Genomic DNA, 19,702 nt, shown 5'->3' with positions numbered 1-19,702 from the left:
AAGTGTGATAAGTTGACTGAGGAACTGAACTGTTTATTTTAGTTAATTTAAATTCAAATAGCTAGCTAGCAAGGGAACATGGCTAGCAGCTCCAGTACTGGACCAAGTAAGCCTTCCCACAAGTGGCCTGGCCACTGCCTCAGGATGTTTACTTCCCAGGCCCCAGCTCACTGAGGAGAGATGGTGTCAGGTGTCCCAGAAGGGGTGGGAAAAAGGCGGGACCCTGCAGATGGGAGCCAGCACAGGATTACCCTCAGTGGGGAGGGAAAGGATTATGGGACCCAAGTTCAAAGGGGACCCACACCCTGCACTCCAGCACCTTGGGAACTGGGCTCCTGGCTGTGATCAGATGCACATTATATGTGGGGCACAAAGCAGCACATCCTTTTGCCTCGAAGGCCATGGGGTCGGGGTGATAAGGGTTTCAGCAACACCAAGCACATTCGCGAACAATGAGCAGCGGTGCTCCCCAAATCTGAGGCATTACAAAAGACTCTAGGTCCTTTGCACATCCTGGTGGGGAGAAAGGAGGATGCCCAGTGATAATTATGTTTTAATTTCCTTTCAGCCTTGGGGTGTGGGGGATGGGCTAATTGTTCATATTAAGTAGATTTTTTTTTTTTTTTTTTTAAAGAAGAAATGAGGCATTTCCTGCACACCACATCTGGTACACTCCTATCTGCTCCATTTGAACTTCAAAACTTCACCCACATGGTAATAAATATCACAACCGCTCCAGAAAATTGATAGCTTCACGGCAGCGGTTGAGGGCATGCTTTCCCATTTTTTCTGGCTCAGGTTCAAGATGAGGTTGTCGCTAACTTCAGGACTGCCACTTTGGTGGAACTGAATTAGAAGCACACTCGTGCACACATCTGCTTGCATAGTGGCATGTCCATGGAACATGACATCCACATCTCGTGTAAGTGATTTCAATATGTTGGTTTCTTTTACTGGCTTTTGAATTTCTATATAGTAAGACTCGTGGCAACTGACAAAAGACGGCTTTCACAAAGAGGCTGACAAACTTCTCTAGGTTCCTTACCTAAGTGCTCTCGTAAGAGTTGCTGAAATCTTGTATTAACATGAGCCATACAAAAATGCTGTTGCTTGCCCGTTTTGACCTACGTACATAGCGATTTCACATCGTGCCACCTAATTTACAAAGTAACTGCTCAGGACTCACATGTGAGTGTGAAGCAAATGAGAGACCTATGACCCAGGAAGCCCCACTGTTTGGGGAGCCAGGAAGAGTTGCCTTTCTGTAAAAGGAACTCTGAACAGTGTTGCTGGTTCATCCAAAAAGAATCTGTAAAAAAACTCCAGTGAAAAAGAATTAGGCAAAAGTCCTAGGGGAGTTGTGATAAAATCTTGATGTTTTCTAAGATCATTGTTCTGAATTCTCATTAAAATGGTGTATGAAAACAGTCTGGCTCAAAAGCCAGCATGAACCCTCCAGTACCAGGAGACAGAACTGAATTAACACGGAGCTGCAGCTGTAAGTAATTAAAAGCAAACTGAAGTTGGACTTTCCAGTTTCTTTGAAAAGCCTAGAAGATTATTTTTCCCAGATACATCCAGAGTCCAAATATTAATTTACTTATGTTCCACCTCCTTCTAAAAATGGAATAGAGACAAGTTCAAATACCCTATATGGATACTATCCAAAATTGTGTGCATTAAGGTTTAAATGCTGTAGCTTGCATTCAGAGATGAACATGGTTAGTTAGGTCATAGGAAAGGATCTCATTTGGACAGACGCACTAACAGAGCCAGCGGTGAGGAACCACGGACAATGCAAGGGTCTGTTTTCTTCTCTTCCACAGGCCTGGGTGACGCTACAGCTCAGACCTACTTAGCTGTAAGAGCTCATTTCTCATCCATTCAAGTTTCTTTTGCAGAGGCTGTAGGCAACAGACAACACTTTGAAAACCCAGCACAAAGGTTTTCTTACAAAGTCTGGCCACTGGGGGTGGATGGGAGATGGTTTAAGGGGGGAGAGGGCAGGGGCTCACAGAAGATGGGGGAGGGGATGAAAACAGAAGATGAAAATGCATTTGGGGAGACAGCCAGGCAACAGTTCTACCCTTCAGCAAGGGGCAGAAATATAGGTTGGTTCTTTGTGGAGTGGAGCCCTATTCTTCACAGGATGGCCCCATAATTCTTTTAATGTAGCTCTCCTCGAAAGCCTATGACTTCGTGGTTGGAAACCCCCTGGACCTGTCTCTGTTTTGGCTCCCACAGCAAAGAGTGGATGAGTGTGATTTTGCAGTTGTGGAATCATCTGGTCAGAGCAGATGGCCAATCTAGATATCCTGGTGCCCAAAGGGGATTACCTAGGTTGTTATTAACCTCACAATGTCCCAAGTCCTGATTTCATCCCGTGTAACAGGTAAAATGATCTCCCATTACCGATGCTCACGAAGCAGTAATGCACGCAACTGATCAAACAAGATTCCTTGTTAGATAACAAGAAGTTCAAGGTTAAGGCCCTTTCCTAAAGGAGCATGTGATTAGCAAACCAATATTACTAATAAAAAAAGATATGATTTAAATACTTAACACCTGGGAAGTGGAAATGTGTGCGTAATCCAATTAACTAGCTTCCAGGGCTTCCAGCTTCCAAGATGGCCCAACCTCCACTTGTGATCATTTCTCTAATGGCGCTCTAAACTCGAGACCTTGTAATGCCAGACAGAAGCACCACTGGGCACTCGCTCTTTAAGGAACAACAACAGGTTGAACACTTTGATGCATAAATAATTTAAAAACCAATTAAATATTAATAGGATTTCCAGATCCTTTTAAAAAAGAGAGAGATTTGCTGCAGAGAGTAAAGCTTGAAAGCTGGATTAAGAAATACCACTTGTGAGCTAATTTTAATTAAGAGATTATGCATCCGCTGGAACCCTGTGATATAAAAACATTTATCATCTTTTAAGAAATCCTATTTCTCACCTCTTCAGATAAAATACAGCTGCCATCTTGGATTGAGTCTGCTTACTTGTAGCAGAGCTGAGCGTTACACCACCATAGTTCAGAGTCAATGGAACAAAGCCCAGGCTGACAGGAAAAAGTGAAATCAAAGCAGCTTTTAGTCTACAAGTCCTGCCCCTCACACTCAGCACTTCACCGATAAGCCATCCCCCAAGGGTAACTGGCAGACAATGAAGGGGCCTTAATGTAGCTTACACCAAAATCTTTGTCTAATGGCAGCTCCTATAAACAGCCGGATAACGGCATGATTCATCCATGAGCTCATTCCAGAATATGTCTCTGTGTGGGAATATGGTTGGTGTGAGCAAAGAAACACAATTTGTGAGTGTGTAATTTTCCACAATGAAAAGAGATGTTCTGGGGGAAACTGGGTAGGGAGGAAGGAGGGGGATAGGCCAGAGCCAGGGAGGAGGCTTTTAGGCTTGGAGGCCCTCTCTCAGAAGAAGTGGTTTTGTATGTCACAAAACAATCAACGCTCAGGAAACAGACCCAAGAAGATGACCTCATCTGAAATGTCCCCATGACAAAAGCTAAGGACATAAGCAAATATCACGTGGGCACTGCTATTTTAAAACATGCTCCCAGAGATACCTTGTGCTCCAATGGGAAGCCATTTGCTTTATCACATGGTCTCAGATACATCTGTAGGAGAATCCAGAGATTATCATTCAATCAGGTCTGGTTATATGAATGGGTCCGTTCCTACACACATCATCATCAAGCTGGAATCATCTATTTTGATTATTTTACATAACCCTGAGTCACAAGTTAACTGGATTCACTGCTACCTCCTGATCAGATCTGTACATACAGAAATACCTAATGATGTCTGTATGTTTCAGGAAATAAAGTGCATCTGGGCATTTGTGTCAGTCCCCATATACAGAGATAGTCCTGGCACTGGCCCCCAATACAATGCCTTTAGTCTCTCACTCACCAATGGATTGTGTTCCAAAGCCTTTGAGTTGGCCGTCTGGAACTTGGAATGTATTTTCCCACGGACATGATGTTACAAATGGAGATTGCCCACACAATGCTCTTTTAGCCTCTAATGTCACCAAACTAGCCCCATAGTAAGAGCAAGAACTCTGGTTGTAGGAGCAACAGGTCAGAGGGTGAAAGAGGGTGAAGAAATAGGAAAAAGCTGTCTCCCTCTTGGTTTCCTCATTTGGGACTAACCTTCAGTGACATTGTAAAGGGGGTCAAATTTGCATTCTTTCTACCTCTCTCTGTGAACCTCCTTTTCCTTCTCAGGACCCCAGGATCCTTACTCCTAAGCTGTTCCAGTCTTTCACAGTCTCTCCCGCTTTCTACTTCATTTAAAAGAAAAAATTTTTTTTAATGTTTATTTTGTGTGAGAGCAGGGGCAGAGAAAGAGAGAGAGAGAGAGAGAGAGAGAGAGAGAGAGAGAAACACAGAATCCAAAGCAGGCTCCAAGCTCTGAGCTGTCAGCACAGAGCCCGATGCGGGGCTCGAACTCACCAACCGCAAGATCATGACCTGAACCGAAGTTGGAAGCTTAACCTACTGAGCCGCCCAGGCACCCCTCCTGCTTTCTACTTCTGAACCCATAAATTCCTTTGCAGCTCCTGGCCCCATGGTGATGGCAAAGCAGTCCAGGGGACAGGGCTGGTGGCACAAATGGAGGGGCAGTGGTCTTAGGTAGAGATGTGGACGAGTGGTTTATCAAGTGGGGTCTGCCTGCTTGAGAGTCGGGAAACTTGCTTGCAATTCATTTTGTAAGCAAAAGGTTGCCAAGCCAAACCACAGATCCACACGAAAAGAGAAGGCAGTGACTCATGTGGATAAAAGGCAAAAAGACTCAGTCGGGCCTTGGCAAACTGTTGATTGAAAGAAGAAGAGCTGGTTTAGGGCTGGGACTCTTCCCAGAAAATAGTATAATTTACAAGCTTAATCTGAGAAGGGTGTTTACAGCTATGGGAAGGTTTGATGTTACAGTTATAGTGAAAAAGACGCGCAACATCTGTTCCTCTTCTCAGTGACCAGCTTCTGATAGCTTGTTCTGAAAGGTGGGATGTGGCAAAGCTTCTTCCCACCGGGAAGATCAAAACAAAACAATCAGCTCTTCATATTCCATACAAGCACATGCACTAGGGGATAAGAAAGAAAGAAAAAAAAAAGACTGGAAGGAAATAAACCAAAATGTTAATGAAGGTTTTGTTTAGGAGCTAAGGCTCAATGATTTTTACCTTCCTTTTATTTTTACATACATTCTAGATTTTTTAAAAATAAGCAGTTAACCACCGAGGAAAACAATTTAAAGACCAAATGAAAGCAGATCTGAAGATGAATTCCTTATGTTCATAGAAACAAAGCGCTGATGAACTCATCACGAATCGGACTGAGATTTGCTGTGTTGGGGCAGATTTAGGAAGAACAATGAAATAGCTCTGTGACTGAACAGAACAGAACCAAAGTGAACATTTAACGAGTATCTACCACAGCCTGGCAGGGTGCTCAGAGCTTTCATACGTAATATTTCATTTAATACTCTCAAAACTCTAAAGCTGACATCATAGCCACTTTTACAGGTGAGGAAGCCTGGGATCAGCAAAGCAAGTTAATTTGCAGGGCCTGAGGATTCTGCCTGACCGCATCTCCATCAAACACAACCTATGCTCCCTGGCTTCAGATGCCCACCGGCACCAAAGGCAGGGATGTTAGATAAGGACTGTGGTTTTCCTAATGGGACCTTGAAGCACAGAGTAAAAGTGAGTGGGATCCTCATTCTCACCCACTCTTCTGGAGTAACTCTGTGGTTAGCTATTTATTGGCATTTTGTGTAAACTTGTATTGGAGGAGCGGTTTCTTCAGCAAAATGTCTGAAAACCACAGGACTAAACAGTCTCCAAGTTCCTTCTAGCTCTGAAGGTACATCTTTGGAGTTTAAGGGTGCTCCTTGCCATTGAATTCTGAGAAAAGGCATTACCTGGTGTCAGGTATCCTTTGGTGAGTTAGCCTGGGGACACCCAGAGAAGAGGCAACGCCCTTATGACCAGAAAGGGCTTCTACACCCTTACAAGTGGTTTTTGCTCACTAAACTCAGCCCACAGGCCTGCTGTTATGAGTAAAAATCCACCCCTATTCATGATTAATGGAACTCAAATGCAGTTTACCTGAAAGGAGTTAGTGCAGCTTGGAACCAGTCTTCAATCTAAGCATGCCAGCAAATCCTGACATCTTCCTAACATGTGCACTTGATTAGACATGGCCATGTTGGTCCCCAGAAAAGGCCGGACAGTGACGACCAGAGAGAGAGTGTGTGTGTGTGTGTGTGTGTGTGTGTGTGTGTGTGTGCGTGCGCGCGCGCACATGCGAAAGTGTGGGTGGGTGGTGGGGAGAAGGACCAAGGCAAGAGCTTCACTTTACCTGACACGGAAAGGGGCTCCAGAGACAAGAGGAAGCTCCCCACTGCCTGGGAGTACTGGGCCTGGGAAAACCACCTCCTTCTAACTCTATGCAAAAGTCAAACCAAAGATGTCCTTGGTTTAAGCTTTAAGCAAGAGCAGTAAACACAAAAGGAAAATCACATGTTGATCACGGGCTAGATAAGCCAGCTAAAAGCCAGGGAACTCTGATGGGGCTTGGGCAGACCAGGTGGGACATCAGCAAAAGGCCCTTGGCATTCTTGGGTTTAATATTCAGAGTGTTGAGTATTTGTGAGCAACTCAAGCAGCACAGCAGGAGTGATCCAGGGTGTTGGTGAAGCCAATAAGAACTGCCCAGACTTCGAGGCTACCATGTGGAGGAGTCACCTGGCCGGGTAGGTCAGGTGAGGGAACCTGGTTGGGGCTTAGCACCTGTATCCTGACACCTCTTTTGTCACTGTAGGCTTAGCAACTTTCATTGTGGATGTGATCATCACCTGCAGAAAAGCAGGGCCCAGAGGTCCATGACAGATCATCCTTGTTGGCATCTTCCAGGCCCCTCCTTCTCCTTGCCCATCCAGCACCACCATTTCTATCAAGTTGCCAACAGGGATGGGGTGCCAGGGTGAGGACTCCAGGGAGTACCTGCTCCTGTTGAAGCAGCCAATCTGGCCATCGTTTTTTGGCATAACGATACATTCATAAAATTAGCCATTCTCAAAAGCCCAGAGACACAGTCCTCAGACATACTGTTTTTACTCATTCATTCAACAATTACAGAGTGTCTACTATGCACACTGAAGTGCTAGACAGGCCTTGAGAACTAAGACACAACCCACACCTTCAAGCAGTATGAGGACAAATTACAAAGGAGTTAAAATATATTTGTTAAGTGCTATGACAGGCCTATAGGTACCATGGAACACAAGTGGGCTCTCAGCAGGGCTTTGAGATGGGGCATTAGGAAGACCGTGAGGGTGGCCTGAGAAAGCTGCCCAGAGGGGAGATCTGAGTTCCATCTCAGTAAGAAGCTTAAATGGGGTGAGGGACAGGAAGTCTTTCAAACTTTGCACCAAATATATAAAAGCCCCAAAAGCAAGAAGAACTGACACGCAGCCAGGCATCTCGCTAAGGCCAAGAGAGGCCATGGGAAGAAGGGTTAGACAGGAGAACTGAGGCCAGCCCAAGGCCCTCTATCTGCCGACTAGTCTAGAAAATCCTGAGAGGCTTTTAAGCAGGGGTGATAAGCTTTGAGTCAGAAAAAATGACAAGTAGACAAGAGTAGAACCGTCCAGGGTGCAAGGGCTCCCACATATCTGACTATGGTTGGGTTTTTCTCAGCTGAATGATAATCACAGATGAAGGCTGGGGTCAGGAGCCAGCAGCGGTGATGGCGAGAACTGAAGGGGTGGGGAAGGGAATGGGAGGCTGGGGCCCAGGGCTGGGAGGCTGCTTCCACCTGCGGGGTGGACATGTATGGAGTCTGATTAGACATGGTCTTCTCATTAAATTGAAAAAAAAAAAAAAAAAAACCAAAAAACAAAATGAAGGTGAAACAGACATCTTCAGATAAAAGAAAACTGGAAGCAATGGATCTGTACTACAAGAAATAGTACAGGAAGAGCAATTTCTTCAAGATGAAATGAAAAGATATCCAATGGAAAGTTTAGAACTTTGGGAAAGAAGGAACGCTGGAATGGGTTAAGTATCTGGGTAAATGCAAAAGTCTTTTTGGTCCTTTTGCCATTTTCCTCTATCTCTTTACAAATTACATGCCTGTTTGAAAACACTGAGAGCGTCTTCTTTCAGTGAAGCATGTTTGGGGGAGGAGGAGGGACCCCTTACTTCCCTGAGGGTTCCCTCGTGGGGCGGAGACTGGGTCAGGGCTGGAGTCCTTTGGTGGCCTCCACAGGTTCAGTTTGGCCACAGGTGGTTCTTCAGTGAGCCACTATGGCAGAGATCACCGACTGGCCCGCAGTACCCAGGAAGGCCAAACACTCCATTTCCCAGACTCTCGCAGGCAGCAGAGGCTCTACGGAGCAGAAGCCCTCATGTGGAGGCTGGAGGCGGAAATAACATTGAGTGGGGGTGGGGATCAGAACTTCTGGCAAGTGTAGGTGGAGGCATAAACAGCAGGGTTTTTACAGAAAGAAGCCCAGAGTGTGGCTGCATGTCTGTCCCAGCCGCACTGCCTCCTACTGGGCTGCTCTTGGGTGTTGTTACTGGTTTCTCTGTCTTTCTGGAACAAAATCTGAATGCCCCCTCCCCCCAATCCATGGCCTTCCCACAACAGTCAGTGAGGATCCTGTTATCAGAGCGTACCCCACCCTGCACCCCACCCCTCCGTGCCCATCAGAGCCACTGTGAGTTGATGAGACAGGCAAGACTCTGAATTCTTACACTAGAAGAGCAGGAACAAAGGACAGTTGTTAGGAGCGCTTTGTTTATCTAACAGAGGATTTCCTCAAGTGTTGTACGTGAACAAACTCTGTAAATCAAATGGTATTTTAAGCAATAAGAGAGCTTATTATTAAGAAAGCAAACAAGCTTTTCATTTTTAAAAAGCCTTGTCACCAACCCTTTTGAAAGGACGTGTTTGGTGCTGTGATACAGTCCTCGACTGTAACTACTTAGCATACTTTCTCAAAAAGAGGCATTTTCCACACAGGATATAGACAGGAGGAAGACCCTCACCAGCCCCTAAATCGCTTCGGTGGTGGTGTTTGTGGGGTGACCTGGCCGTGGATGGGTAGCTACTGGGGAGATGTAAGCAAGTAGCACTCAGGGTCATGACCTAGTGATGCCCACAGACAGCCAGGGTGTCCACACCTGCATTACGTGACCCCCCACTCTCCACGGGCATTCCTACTCTACAGTGGACAAACACTCAGATGAGGGGAATTATACAGATTATTTTCACCCAAGGCTCCACCCAAAGATGCTGGGGGCTTGGCCTTGGAGGAGCCAGGCTGCAGCGTAAACTGGCAACCTCTAAAGCCTTCAGAAGGTCACCACCCACCAGCACGAAGACCGCTGCGTCCCCAGGAGGTGGCTCTCCTGTGGCACATACACAGACCTCCACCATCACCCAGATACACACTAGACAGCCAGTGTCGCCCACTTGTCACTAGTTCCGGGCCAGCAAGTGCGGCCCCAAGCCACAACGGTGAAGAAAAACACACTTGGCTCTCAGCTGTATGTCAGGGCTTTGGGACCCGCACCTATGGGGTCTGTCTGCCCCAAAGCAGAGAACACAGCACCTCACGGAGCCTGCAGCCTGTCTGCCCTCCCTCTTACCTCTTGGCACTGCTGCTAGGCCAATCTCTTTCCCAACCTTGTAACTGCAAACTGATAACCCTAGAACCCACCTGACGAGGCTGTCGAGAAGATTCAATGAGCAGATGTGTGATGGCACTCAGCACAGTGCCTGGGATACTGGAAGCATGACTTCTGCTTCAGCTCGCATTACTTTCTCCATCTTGTTCCCGCAAATGCTTGACCTTATCAGCTCTTCCTAAGAAAATAGGCTCTTTTCTCAAATACCTTTAGCTATACATCAAAGCAGGGAAAACAGCTTGAAGAGTACGGCAGCTGCTAAATAACCAGGGCAGTCCGTGTTAAGCAGAAGCTCTAAAAATCACAGTGAGTGGTCCTATTGTCAGCTTGGAAGTATAAATCTGGTGGCACGCAAAGTGATCCTAAACATTTCACACCGTTCTCAACCCTGGGCTGATTAAGCCCCTGTCCTTGTAGCCTACACCAGGAAACCATGTACCAAATAAAACCGCAAAGTCACCAGACCTGCACTTTTTAAAAAAATCTCAAATTTAAAAAAATTGAATGGAGAATTATTCAGAGGGGAACTCCAGAAGCACCTGATCACTAGTGGATGGGAAGTGTGAATGGCACACCTCATTCATAAACTCCTCGTTCAACCAGACTTCCAGCTTCCACATTAGCAAAATCGACAAGGATGACAACGTGTGCAGGACCTTGGAAAGTCTGGTCAAACGTCCATGTTGTACTGAGACCCGGAGCAGCTGAGTGATGGGCCTGTGGCAGTGACATCCCAGGACAACTCACTTCTATCCCTACCCCCTTCCCCTTACTACCTAGGTCTAACCACTTAGCTGTTAGTCAGCAACAGGATTCCCACTTGGTTGGGGCTTTACCAAATTCTTTCAACAAGCCAAGCATCACAGAGACTCCCCACCACATCCCCCAAAGTTCCTAAGGGGCCAGACCATCTTCTAACATCCTGGGAAGTCAATGGTGAGGCTGGAATGTCCTTCCCCACTTCTCTAAGACCTCACGCTTCTATGTCTTGATGAAGAGCTGCCAACTCTGGGGAGCATTCCGTGATCCCTCCGTCTGAATTCACTGAACTCCCTCCTCTATGCTCCAGCTGCACACTGCTTAGGACTCATTTCGTTGTCTGCTCTTGTGTCTGATGGTCAATGTCTTTACTACCTTGTGTCTCCTACCATTAGAGGGTAATGAGGAAAAGACACATTTTCCTGTGCACCACTGTATCCCTACTGCTTAGAACAGTGTGCCTGGCAAACAGCATGTTCTGTGAAGGAGTGAATTCTGCTATGCAGCAGGATTGCCTGAATCTCTACCCAGGAGGCAGGCAGGGATGGCAATGTATTGGGAAGGGGAAGGAAACTCACATAACAAACTCTTGGCTTTTTACTGTTGATAGTAGACTCAATGTAAATGTGGATCTTGATAAAGATTTGGGGGAAGTTAAAGCCCTCTGTAGCACCTCTTTGGGGCTCCCCAGCTGTCCTGGATTGGTTGTTTACATGTCTGGCTTCCTGGCTCAAATAATAAGCTCCTAGAGAGTGGGTCTTCCTCATCCTACACCCTCCCAGCCTCGATCAAGGCCTTGCACCCGCAAGGGGTAGAAAAAAATGCATGAGTGAACAAATAAGTAAATGAATAAATGGTAAAACCTCTCCTAAGACTGGCCTGTCTGCTTTGATCAACTGATGTCAAAACCCAAAGTTAAGTGCTCAGTTCAGCTGAAAACCGAGAACAAAGCTTTGGGGTCAGGGTGGGAGGCAGGGCGAGCCAAGATATGAGAGCCAGACTTGGGAAGCTCCAGTGCAGCATGAGAAGCCAAAAAGCAAAACCAGAAAGAGGTAAGGCCATCCTGATAGATGCTTTCCTTGTAAAAGAGGTTCAAGTACACACTGGATGAACTTCTGAGTTTCCTGTTTTTAAAACTTCCTTGTGATGAAGTTGGAGCTGTACATCATCCCTTTTAGCAGTGGGGGTTTACGCGTGTCTGGCATAATCAGGCGCCTGTGGCTCAGTCCACGTGCAGAAGCACAAAAGAAATGTGGCGGCTGGAAACCACAAGGTCAGCAGGTTAAGATGGCTGGAGTACAGGGTTCTGGTGCTGCTGGTTCTGCTGGGCATCCACCCCCATGCCCGAGGGGTCCCAGCTCTGAAGCAGCGAGGCCAGGCCAGGTCATCTCTGTAGTCCTTTCCAGCCCTGAAATTCTATGATTTGTGTCCCAGTCACACAGAGTTAACTCTTAGCATAAAAGGAATTTTCCACAGCAGAAAGGTGTTAGTTACTACAGGCATGAACTAAAGCACTGTAAAATATATATGTATATAATTTACTAGCATAAATACTTTTATTATTTGAGCACAGTGGTTTCCCAATTAGTGAAAAATAATCCTAAGTTTAAGTGGCATTCACTAATGTCTGCTCATCGAAAAATTTAAAAAGCAGAATCACTTCTTCACCTTACCACTAAATTACAGTATTTTGAATGGTGTGCAGAGTTTCTCATGTGAGTATTTAAGTAGAATGTGCTGCAGAAAGAAACAGGCATGCTCTTTTCTGTTAGGTATTGCAATTGATCTGATTATGTGTTTTATTATAGAAAATTAACCTTACTGCACTTTGGTTTCCTCATCTATAAAGTTTGAAAGAGTTTATTCATATCTAAAATGTAAAAGGTTATGTCCTGTGACCCCAGAAACTCACTCTGCTTCTTCATCTGGGCCAACCGGCAGAACAGCTGAATCTGCCAGTAACCCTATGACAGATCTTCCTGAAACATCCAGGGCCTTGTCAGCAGCAGCCAAGGAGACTGCGGCACTGACAGACACCTGTTTCCCAGCACAACAGCTGGGATTTCCTTCAGGTGTTAAAATGGGGGGGGGGGGGGCACATATTTCCAACAAGGACATCAAACAGTTTGGATGATCTCTTCCTGGGTAATTTAAATTTAAATGTAAATGTGTTCCCACGAGTTCTGCATAAAATGCAATGATCTTCAAAGTAACGACACAGGTAGTAACTTGATATCCCCATTCTACAGAAGAACAAGCAGAGGCTCAGAGACAAGTAATTTGCCCAAGCAAAAAACTACAAGTCTCCCAAGTTCTCCATGCTGACCTCCCACATTCTGTTTAAGAATTTGGAGACCCTGACAAGCGGGCCCCACCTACCTCTTTGTGTGAGGTGCCGTGCTGGACCTTGTGTATTCAGTTGCCCCAGGAGCCTCGGTTAACCCCTGCGAGGCAGTTACCATAAAAACTCCATTTCAGAGATGGGTTTCTGTGATTATGAAGCCTGTTTTGCCCATTGGCCAGACTGAGTCAGGGAAAGTCCTAGAGCTGGTCAGAGTTGGGTTCAAATTCCCATTCTGGCCCGAAGTCGATGTTTGAGACTGTAACTCTTAAAGATCAGTGGTCCTATCTATAAAACGGGGTAAGTACTTCGGTACCCTAGTGAGGGGGCCCCAGAATTTGGAAATAAGATCACCATTCCAGAATGAAAACAGACATGAACAGTTCCAAGATGAAAGCACAGAGAAGCCAGATTATGTTAAAGACACTGAATGAGTTCTCAGCCAGGAAGACTTGGCAATCATCTGACTGAGTATCTTTAGCCTTAATTAGAAGTAGTAATTATGTGTGAAATTTCAACGTGCCTTGGTTTAAGTTCCAGGGGGCAGGAACCAGGCACAAGTTTCACTACGTGTAGCTCAGTACCTAGTCATATTGAGTAAGCACTCAATAAATGAACGAATGCAACATAGCTGAGGGAAGAATACATCAATCAGAAAGGCTAGCAAGGGCAGCCCAGAGAAATAAGGCTAACTCCACAGTGACCATCTAAGCTGGCCGTGAGGGGAAATACTTAGACAGCCTTCCACTGCTGATTCAGATCTCCCTGGAAATGCGCTTACAAGCTGGTCACACTGCAACAATCCGAGCCCTGGGGCCATTACTTGTATAATAAATTTAACGAACTTGCCTTCTGGGTCACACATAGGTCCGTGAGCTGGTACAATCTAGTCTCCGTGAGGAATAAGCCTGCTCTCAGGTGCAGCCGAACCCAGGACCACAGTAGGTTGGTAAGGTAAAGCAGGCCTCCTCACAAGGTCTCCTGTGGGCAGCCCTGCTGGCCACACCCAGGTGGCCCCGGTTCAGGTGGCCCCTGAACCTCTGAGCCGAAGGATTTGCTGTTACTTTTCCATGAACACCTACTTTTGCAAGGTTGTTTTAGGGATGCAGGGAGTGAAAAGGACCGGCATAAAGTCCTCAATCAACAGTAAGATTACCATTGCTCTTTCAGACACATCTAATAAATGACTGAGTCACAATTCCACGAACAAAATGTGCCACTTTCTGTCCCACGAAGCTTATGGTGTAGAGTACAGATAGAAGTGAACTGAACGGATAGAAGTCTGACAAGTCTATGTAGGAAAGGGAAAGCCATGATGAGCAGGAGCAACCGGCGAAGCTCATGGAAGACAGACAACGGTGAATCTGCCCCAAGGCCACACTGCCCTCCCAGAGGGTGGTGATCATGAGCAGGTAGGGTGTGGTTGTCACAGTGTCTAGAGGGCACTTCCAGCATTTAGTTTATAGAGGCCAACATCCCACAAGGCTCCCGCATCCTATGCAGTAAACTGTCCTACCCTACATATCAGCATCTCCCTGACCTCAAACACAATATGCAGTGACAGGTGAGGGACAAAGCAGTCAAGACTCAGAGGAAATGAGCACAGAGTTCGGCATGGGGAATGAGGAGGAGAGGCTCTGCAAGGACAAAGCCTCACTTACCTACTTTTCTTCAGAGCGAAAGGAGGAGCTGGTTGATCTAGAGAAGTAAGCGTTCCTTTGGCCTGTGGTGAATCGCATAGGGCTGTTCCTGGTACCATTTTGCTTTGGTATTTGCTCCGGCTTCCTGGTCAGTTCCCAGACCCAAGCCCAAAATGCAAAGAGGCAGGATGCCCACGTGGTTTGTATGATTCCTTACCTCACCTACCTTTCTCCGAAAGTTGACATGGCCCTGAGGAATGGGGTGGGTCCCCATGTTGCTCGTTTTACAGTATTGGAAGAGGTGACAAAATGCACATTTAGAAACAGCAGGCAATATGGAGAGGACTGGCACGGGCGCACGCGCGCACACACACACACACACACACACACGCATGCACACAAATAACAAGGAAGCTTTCTGGTTGAAAAGAAAGTGGAGCTTTTTTTTCTTTCAAGTTTACAAGTCCTGAATTTGCAGTGTCAAAGGCAAGGCAAGTTCTTTGAATGGAAAGGGTAGCCACATTATGCACAAGGTGTCACAACTTTTCACCCAGAGAACTATAAAGCAAGCATGCATATACATACCCTGCTTGGGCACTGTCACGATAGGGCAGCACTGAAAATATACTACAGAAGGATCTTCTGCCACTGATAAGGACTATTCTAAAAAATAAAAATAAAAAAAAGAACAAACAACAAACAAACAAACTAAATGCGAACACTCTTAAATTAAAAAAAAAAACCATAGCAATTAAGCATTCATGGAATTCACAGCAATATTTGCACACTCCTGCCGCCTCCTCTGGCAGATGGTGTTCTGTGCTCCTTGCAAAATGCAACCTCAGCACAGCACAAGTACATGGCTTTCTCCTCATCCGAAGGTTAGCGTGTGTGACACGGGCGAGAGTCTCTAAGGCACACACACGCATCATTTCTCTGCTGAGAGCTCCTGGCTGGGGGCTGCACGGCAAGACAGAGCAGACAGAGCCATGAGTCTGGGGGCCCAGTGCTGCCAACAGTCATGCCGCATTTAAACCACCCTTGTCTACTCTGCAGTGAACAATGCAAGAGCACTAGTGCCAGAAACCGTGAGCAAGAGAGACATTCAGATACCATTACGATCGTCAGGTTTTTTATGTGCTGGCAGCATGTTAGGTTCTGAGGATAAATTAAGGGAACAATTACATAATCAGTCTTATCTTCCATTCCTGCTATAAAGAAACTACTGGAAACAGTTCTGCATGATGCTCTTACGCAATCAAAGGCCGCTTAGGAAAATATTAGGAAAAAAACCTCAAAAAAGTACTTATCCTAGCATATGAAAATAACTTTTGCCAAAGACAACTGCTGATTAAAAAAATGAGAAACAAGTGGAGGATGTTAAAAAAAACTAACGTTCTTTAACACAATTGCAACAAACATCAGATACGGAACTTACTGACTTTTGTAATCTTTTCCTTCAATAATCATGATGATACAACCAGAGAAACGACTACTACTAACTGTATCAAGGTTTGGAGATTCTGCCCTTGTTTTAAAACTGTGATATTAAACTGTCGACCTGCCTAGCATAAAGTCGGGTTCCCTAGCATGGCAGAGCAGGCCCTCTGTCTTCTGGCTCTTTCTGCCTCTCTGGTCTCAACAAACATGACATCCCTTTGGCACTTCATCATCCACCCATCCTAAAGGACTTGCTGTCCCCCACCTTTAAAAGACCGCTGCTGTTTCATACCCCTGTCCTTTGCATGCTATTTCTTCTGCCCGCTATGCCCAACTTGGTAGGCTTAGTGAACTCCTACGTAGTCTTCAAAACCTAGCTCAGAAGTCACCGCCCCAGGAAGCATTTTCTCTCCCTTCACTGAGTTACTCGAGTTACTCATTCCCTTTTTGGTGCCGTTGCTGGCTCCGGATTTCCACTGCCAGGAGTGCACCGATCACAGAGGGCTGCTCACCACTGCCTCCCTCTTCTTCTAGAAGGGGCATCCAGAGGCTGAATACATGGCAGCCCCTCCATCAACAGTGTGGGCAGTGCTGTGCTTCAGAACAGCACCTGAGTGTCCGTCCCCGGGAAGGCAGGACCACGGCTTCTGTTCATCCGATGGGGATTCATCTGACATAGTTAAGGGGGTGGAAGCAACAGTCCCAGCTGCAAACAGCTGTGCCACCTTTGCGTGACTTTGGACCACTGACAAACTCTTCTGAGCCTCAGTTTCCTCAACTAAAATGACAGGATAAAACTGCTAACTAGCCTATTGGAATGCTGTAAAGAGTAAATGAATCTATCCTGGGAAAGCCCTCAGAACAGTGCCTGGCAAATAATGCACACTCGATAAATATTAACTGATTTTACTGGGGACCGCCTTCTTGGGTTGAGGGAGGTTTCACCCTGGATTCTGAATCTCTTCAGAGCTCTCTGCTAAAACACACAGGCCCACGGGGCACCTGGGTGGTTCAGTCGGTTGAGCATCCAACTTTGGCTCAGGTCGTGATCTCACAGTTCGTGGGTTCGAGCCCCACGTCGGGCTCTGTGCTGATGGCTCAGAGCCTGGGGCGGGCTTTGGATTCTGTGTCTCCCTCTCTCTCTGCCCCTACCCCGCTCATGCTCTGTCTCTGTCTCTCAAAAATAAACATTAAAAAAAAACAAAAACAAAAACACAGGCCTGCAAGATGTGAAAGGTGTACTCCCAGGACAGCTGAGGGATGACACATGTGGCCCATCTAACAACCTACACGTAACACTCACAGGGGGGTCTTTTTCCTCTCAAGGGAGAGGTTTCTCGTCAGATACCACGGACCCAAACCCTGTCACTGCTGCCAGAACAGAAGTGTCACAGAGTGGACCACCAAGGCGTCAAAGGCCAAGAGGTAAATAAATTGTGAGCACACCACCTTGCGAAACACCAACCAGGCTCCTTGGGCTCTTACTCGGGGAGACCAGAGACAGATCCTGACGCTGTAATGCCTGTGTCCATTTATTTCAGCAGACATAATAATAGTTAAAACTTACTAAGTATCCATTAGATGCCCCATTCTAAATGCTTCAAATGAAGAGAGCAAGTAAATGACGTGCCAACAGTGACACACTAGCAGGTGAGACCCATTGGGGATCTGAAGCCATGCTCTTTGCCACTATGTGCCTTGATGCTTTGCCCTTCTCTAAGACTTACTAGAAGAGTCTGCTCCTGTAGGTTTGACGGGGTATTCATGGACTTCCTAGACCCAAGAAGTCTGCCTTCATCCACATTTTCTAGGGTGGCTTTCCAGCCTGGCCTCAGGTCACCAGGCTAGGGATGGGTGGGGCCAGAGGGTGACCCATCACAACAGCCCAGATATGAGTTGCCAGCACCACCGATGCCTTACTCTCCTGATCTGCTCAGCCTGGGCCCTTTTCCAGACAGAAAGAGGTTCTTCACACAACCCCCACCATCCCCGGCCATCCACCCAAGAGAAAAGCCTGGAACTGCCCATTCCTGGTGGTGCTCAACATCCATGTCTTCTGCAACAGAGGAAGGAATGTGTTGAGCAAACTCAACTGGCATAGTGTTAGTTCATTTTCTTCATTACTTTGTGCTAACGTACGGTTCCTTCCCACACACTGAATTTGTTTGGACATTTTTAATAGAACGAGAAAATGAGAGAACATAAATGCATGTGAAATTAAATATTCTTTCCAAAGTCCCAACCACAATGTGTCTATTAGCAAACAGGCAGCATTAGAGTTCTGCTAAATGAGTGCTCATCTGTGTGGTCCTCACCATTTAGGTCTAGGAGAGGCTGACAGCCTGAGTCTCATTCAGAAAAACATGTTATTCTAACACATAGGTCAGGTTTAGCAACTATGAATATGGAACGTTTTCCAGCAATCCAGTAGGGTTGGTCCTTTCACAGTTAACCATTCTCAAGCAGCTGGAGTGGGGAGGAGAAAAATAAAGACCACTGAATCTTTGGGCACTTCCCTTCCTTTTTGGGGTTGAACCATCCTGTTGACTTCCGCTTTATGCAGGGTTCACAGGAGGAATACAGAGCAGAGACCCACACAGCAGCTCTGCACAAGTTTGTGGCTGTTCCTGGGGAGTTCGAAAGAGCTGACAGAGTTCCCAGGTACGCATCCAACGTGTTTCCTGAAGTAGCTCTGAATCCAGGAGGGGCTTCAGCCTTAGCCAGAGCAGGCAAATAACAAGTGGCAAGCTCTCGCCTTCTGTCTCCTCCAAGAGCAACTCTGAGCAGTGTAAACCTAAAGGCAGGCCCCTCGTAACCAAGTGCTATGCCCCAAAGCTGGAGTGTTCCTGTGAATTTGCAGCTTTCCTCTCTGTGAGTACTGGGGAAATCTCCATCATCATGGTGATGTCCAAGAAGAAAATCAGATTTATTTGCCTTCTTAAAGTGCTTCTGTATTTGTGGAAGAATTCAATCAGATGGCAGTTGTCAAGAATGAAAGAAGACAGCCAAACTCCATTTCCAGTGGGCTTCGGAAATTGGCCACCTCCATGTCTTGGCCTCCAACCGATACAGTTATTTTCTTGGATGCCCAAATTGCATGCAGAAAGTCCACATAGTTTTCCTTTCTGTAACATTTAACACTTTACTTGGAGTCAAAATGACCAGAAAGCATTACACAAAAGATTGTAACTTCAAAAGAGGAATTAACTCCAGAAGGATAGGTCTTTAAGGAATTAAAGATCACATTTCCATACAAACATCTGCCAAAGAAGAAAAAAAAAAAAAAAGACAAAAAAAAAAACAAAATAAAACAACAAAGGGAAAATCTCCTAGGGCTGCAGCCCACATGGGGAGAGCTGCTTCTGGATAGACAACATTTTCCAAACCCTTCCAGGAAGCATGAAGAGCACCGTCTTTCTTCTTCATAAAACTTCATTTCCTTGCTTAGGAAAGTGTTTCTGGTATGAGGAAACCAGGGCTTCAGGCCACAAAGCTTCCAAAGGCACACACCGCCTCTGAGATATTGGAGTGTTCCAAATAGCCAGGAGATACACAACGGGCCCCATGGCTAACAGAGCACCACAGACCACGGTCATTACATCCACTCTCGACCCTTTAGACTGGAGCCAGCAATGTCTGACCAGGGAATATTTCATGATATCCTGGACCCTCAAATATCCCCTCTTATGCCAAAAACTGGCTTTTTGTTCTATTTCCAGAATCCTGGGGCATCTCTGTTGGCTGTAAGAAAGTTCACTCTCTCCCAGGTGGAATATTCCATTATAGCAGAAATATGCTCT

The 19,702-nt window shown here is 46.2% G+C and overlaps 1 protein-coding gene across 3 annotated transcripts in view; it reads right to left on the bottom strand.

Annotated features, from left to right (window-relative positions):
* The window catches only part of CABLES1 (Cdk5 and Abl enzyme substrate 1), a 114,056-nt gene that overhangs the window by 26,892 nt on the left and 67,462 nt on the right, over positions 1–19,702 (bottom strand). For 2 of the 3 annotated variants that reach the window (XM_045459489.1, XM_045459491.1), the window contains one exon: positions 15,048–15,125. The exons of the other annotated variant lie outside the window; for it this stretch is intronic. In XM_045459489.1, the coding sequence (XP_045315445.1) occupies positions 15,048–15,125 (78 nt within the window). The remainder of the gene's footprint in view (positions 1–15,047; positions 15,126–19,702) is intronic. 3 annotated transcript variants of the gene reach the window in all.

This window comes from Leopardus geoffroyi, chromosome D3 (assembly GCF_018350155.1).
Source record: "Leopardus geoffroyi isolate Oge1 chromosome D3, O.geoffroyi_Oge1_pat1.0, whole genome shotgun sequence".
Taxonomy (NCBI): domain Eukaryota; kingdom Metazoa; phylum Chordata; class Mammalia; order Carnivora; family Felidae; genus Leopardus; species Leopardus geoffroyi.
Note: the sequence above shows the minus strand (reverse complement) of the source record. Positions and strands in the feature narration are given on the sequence as shown.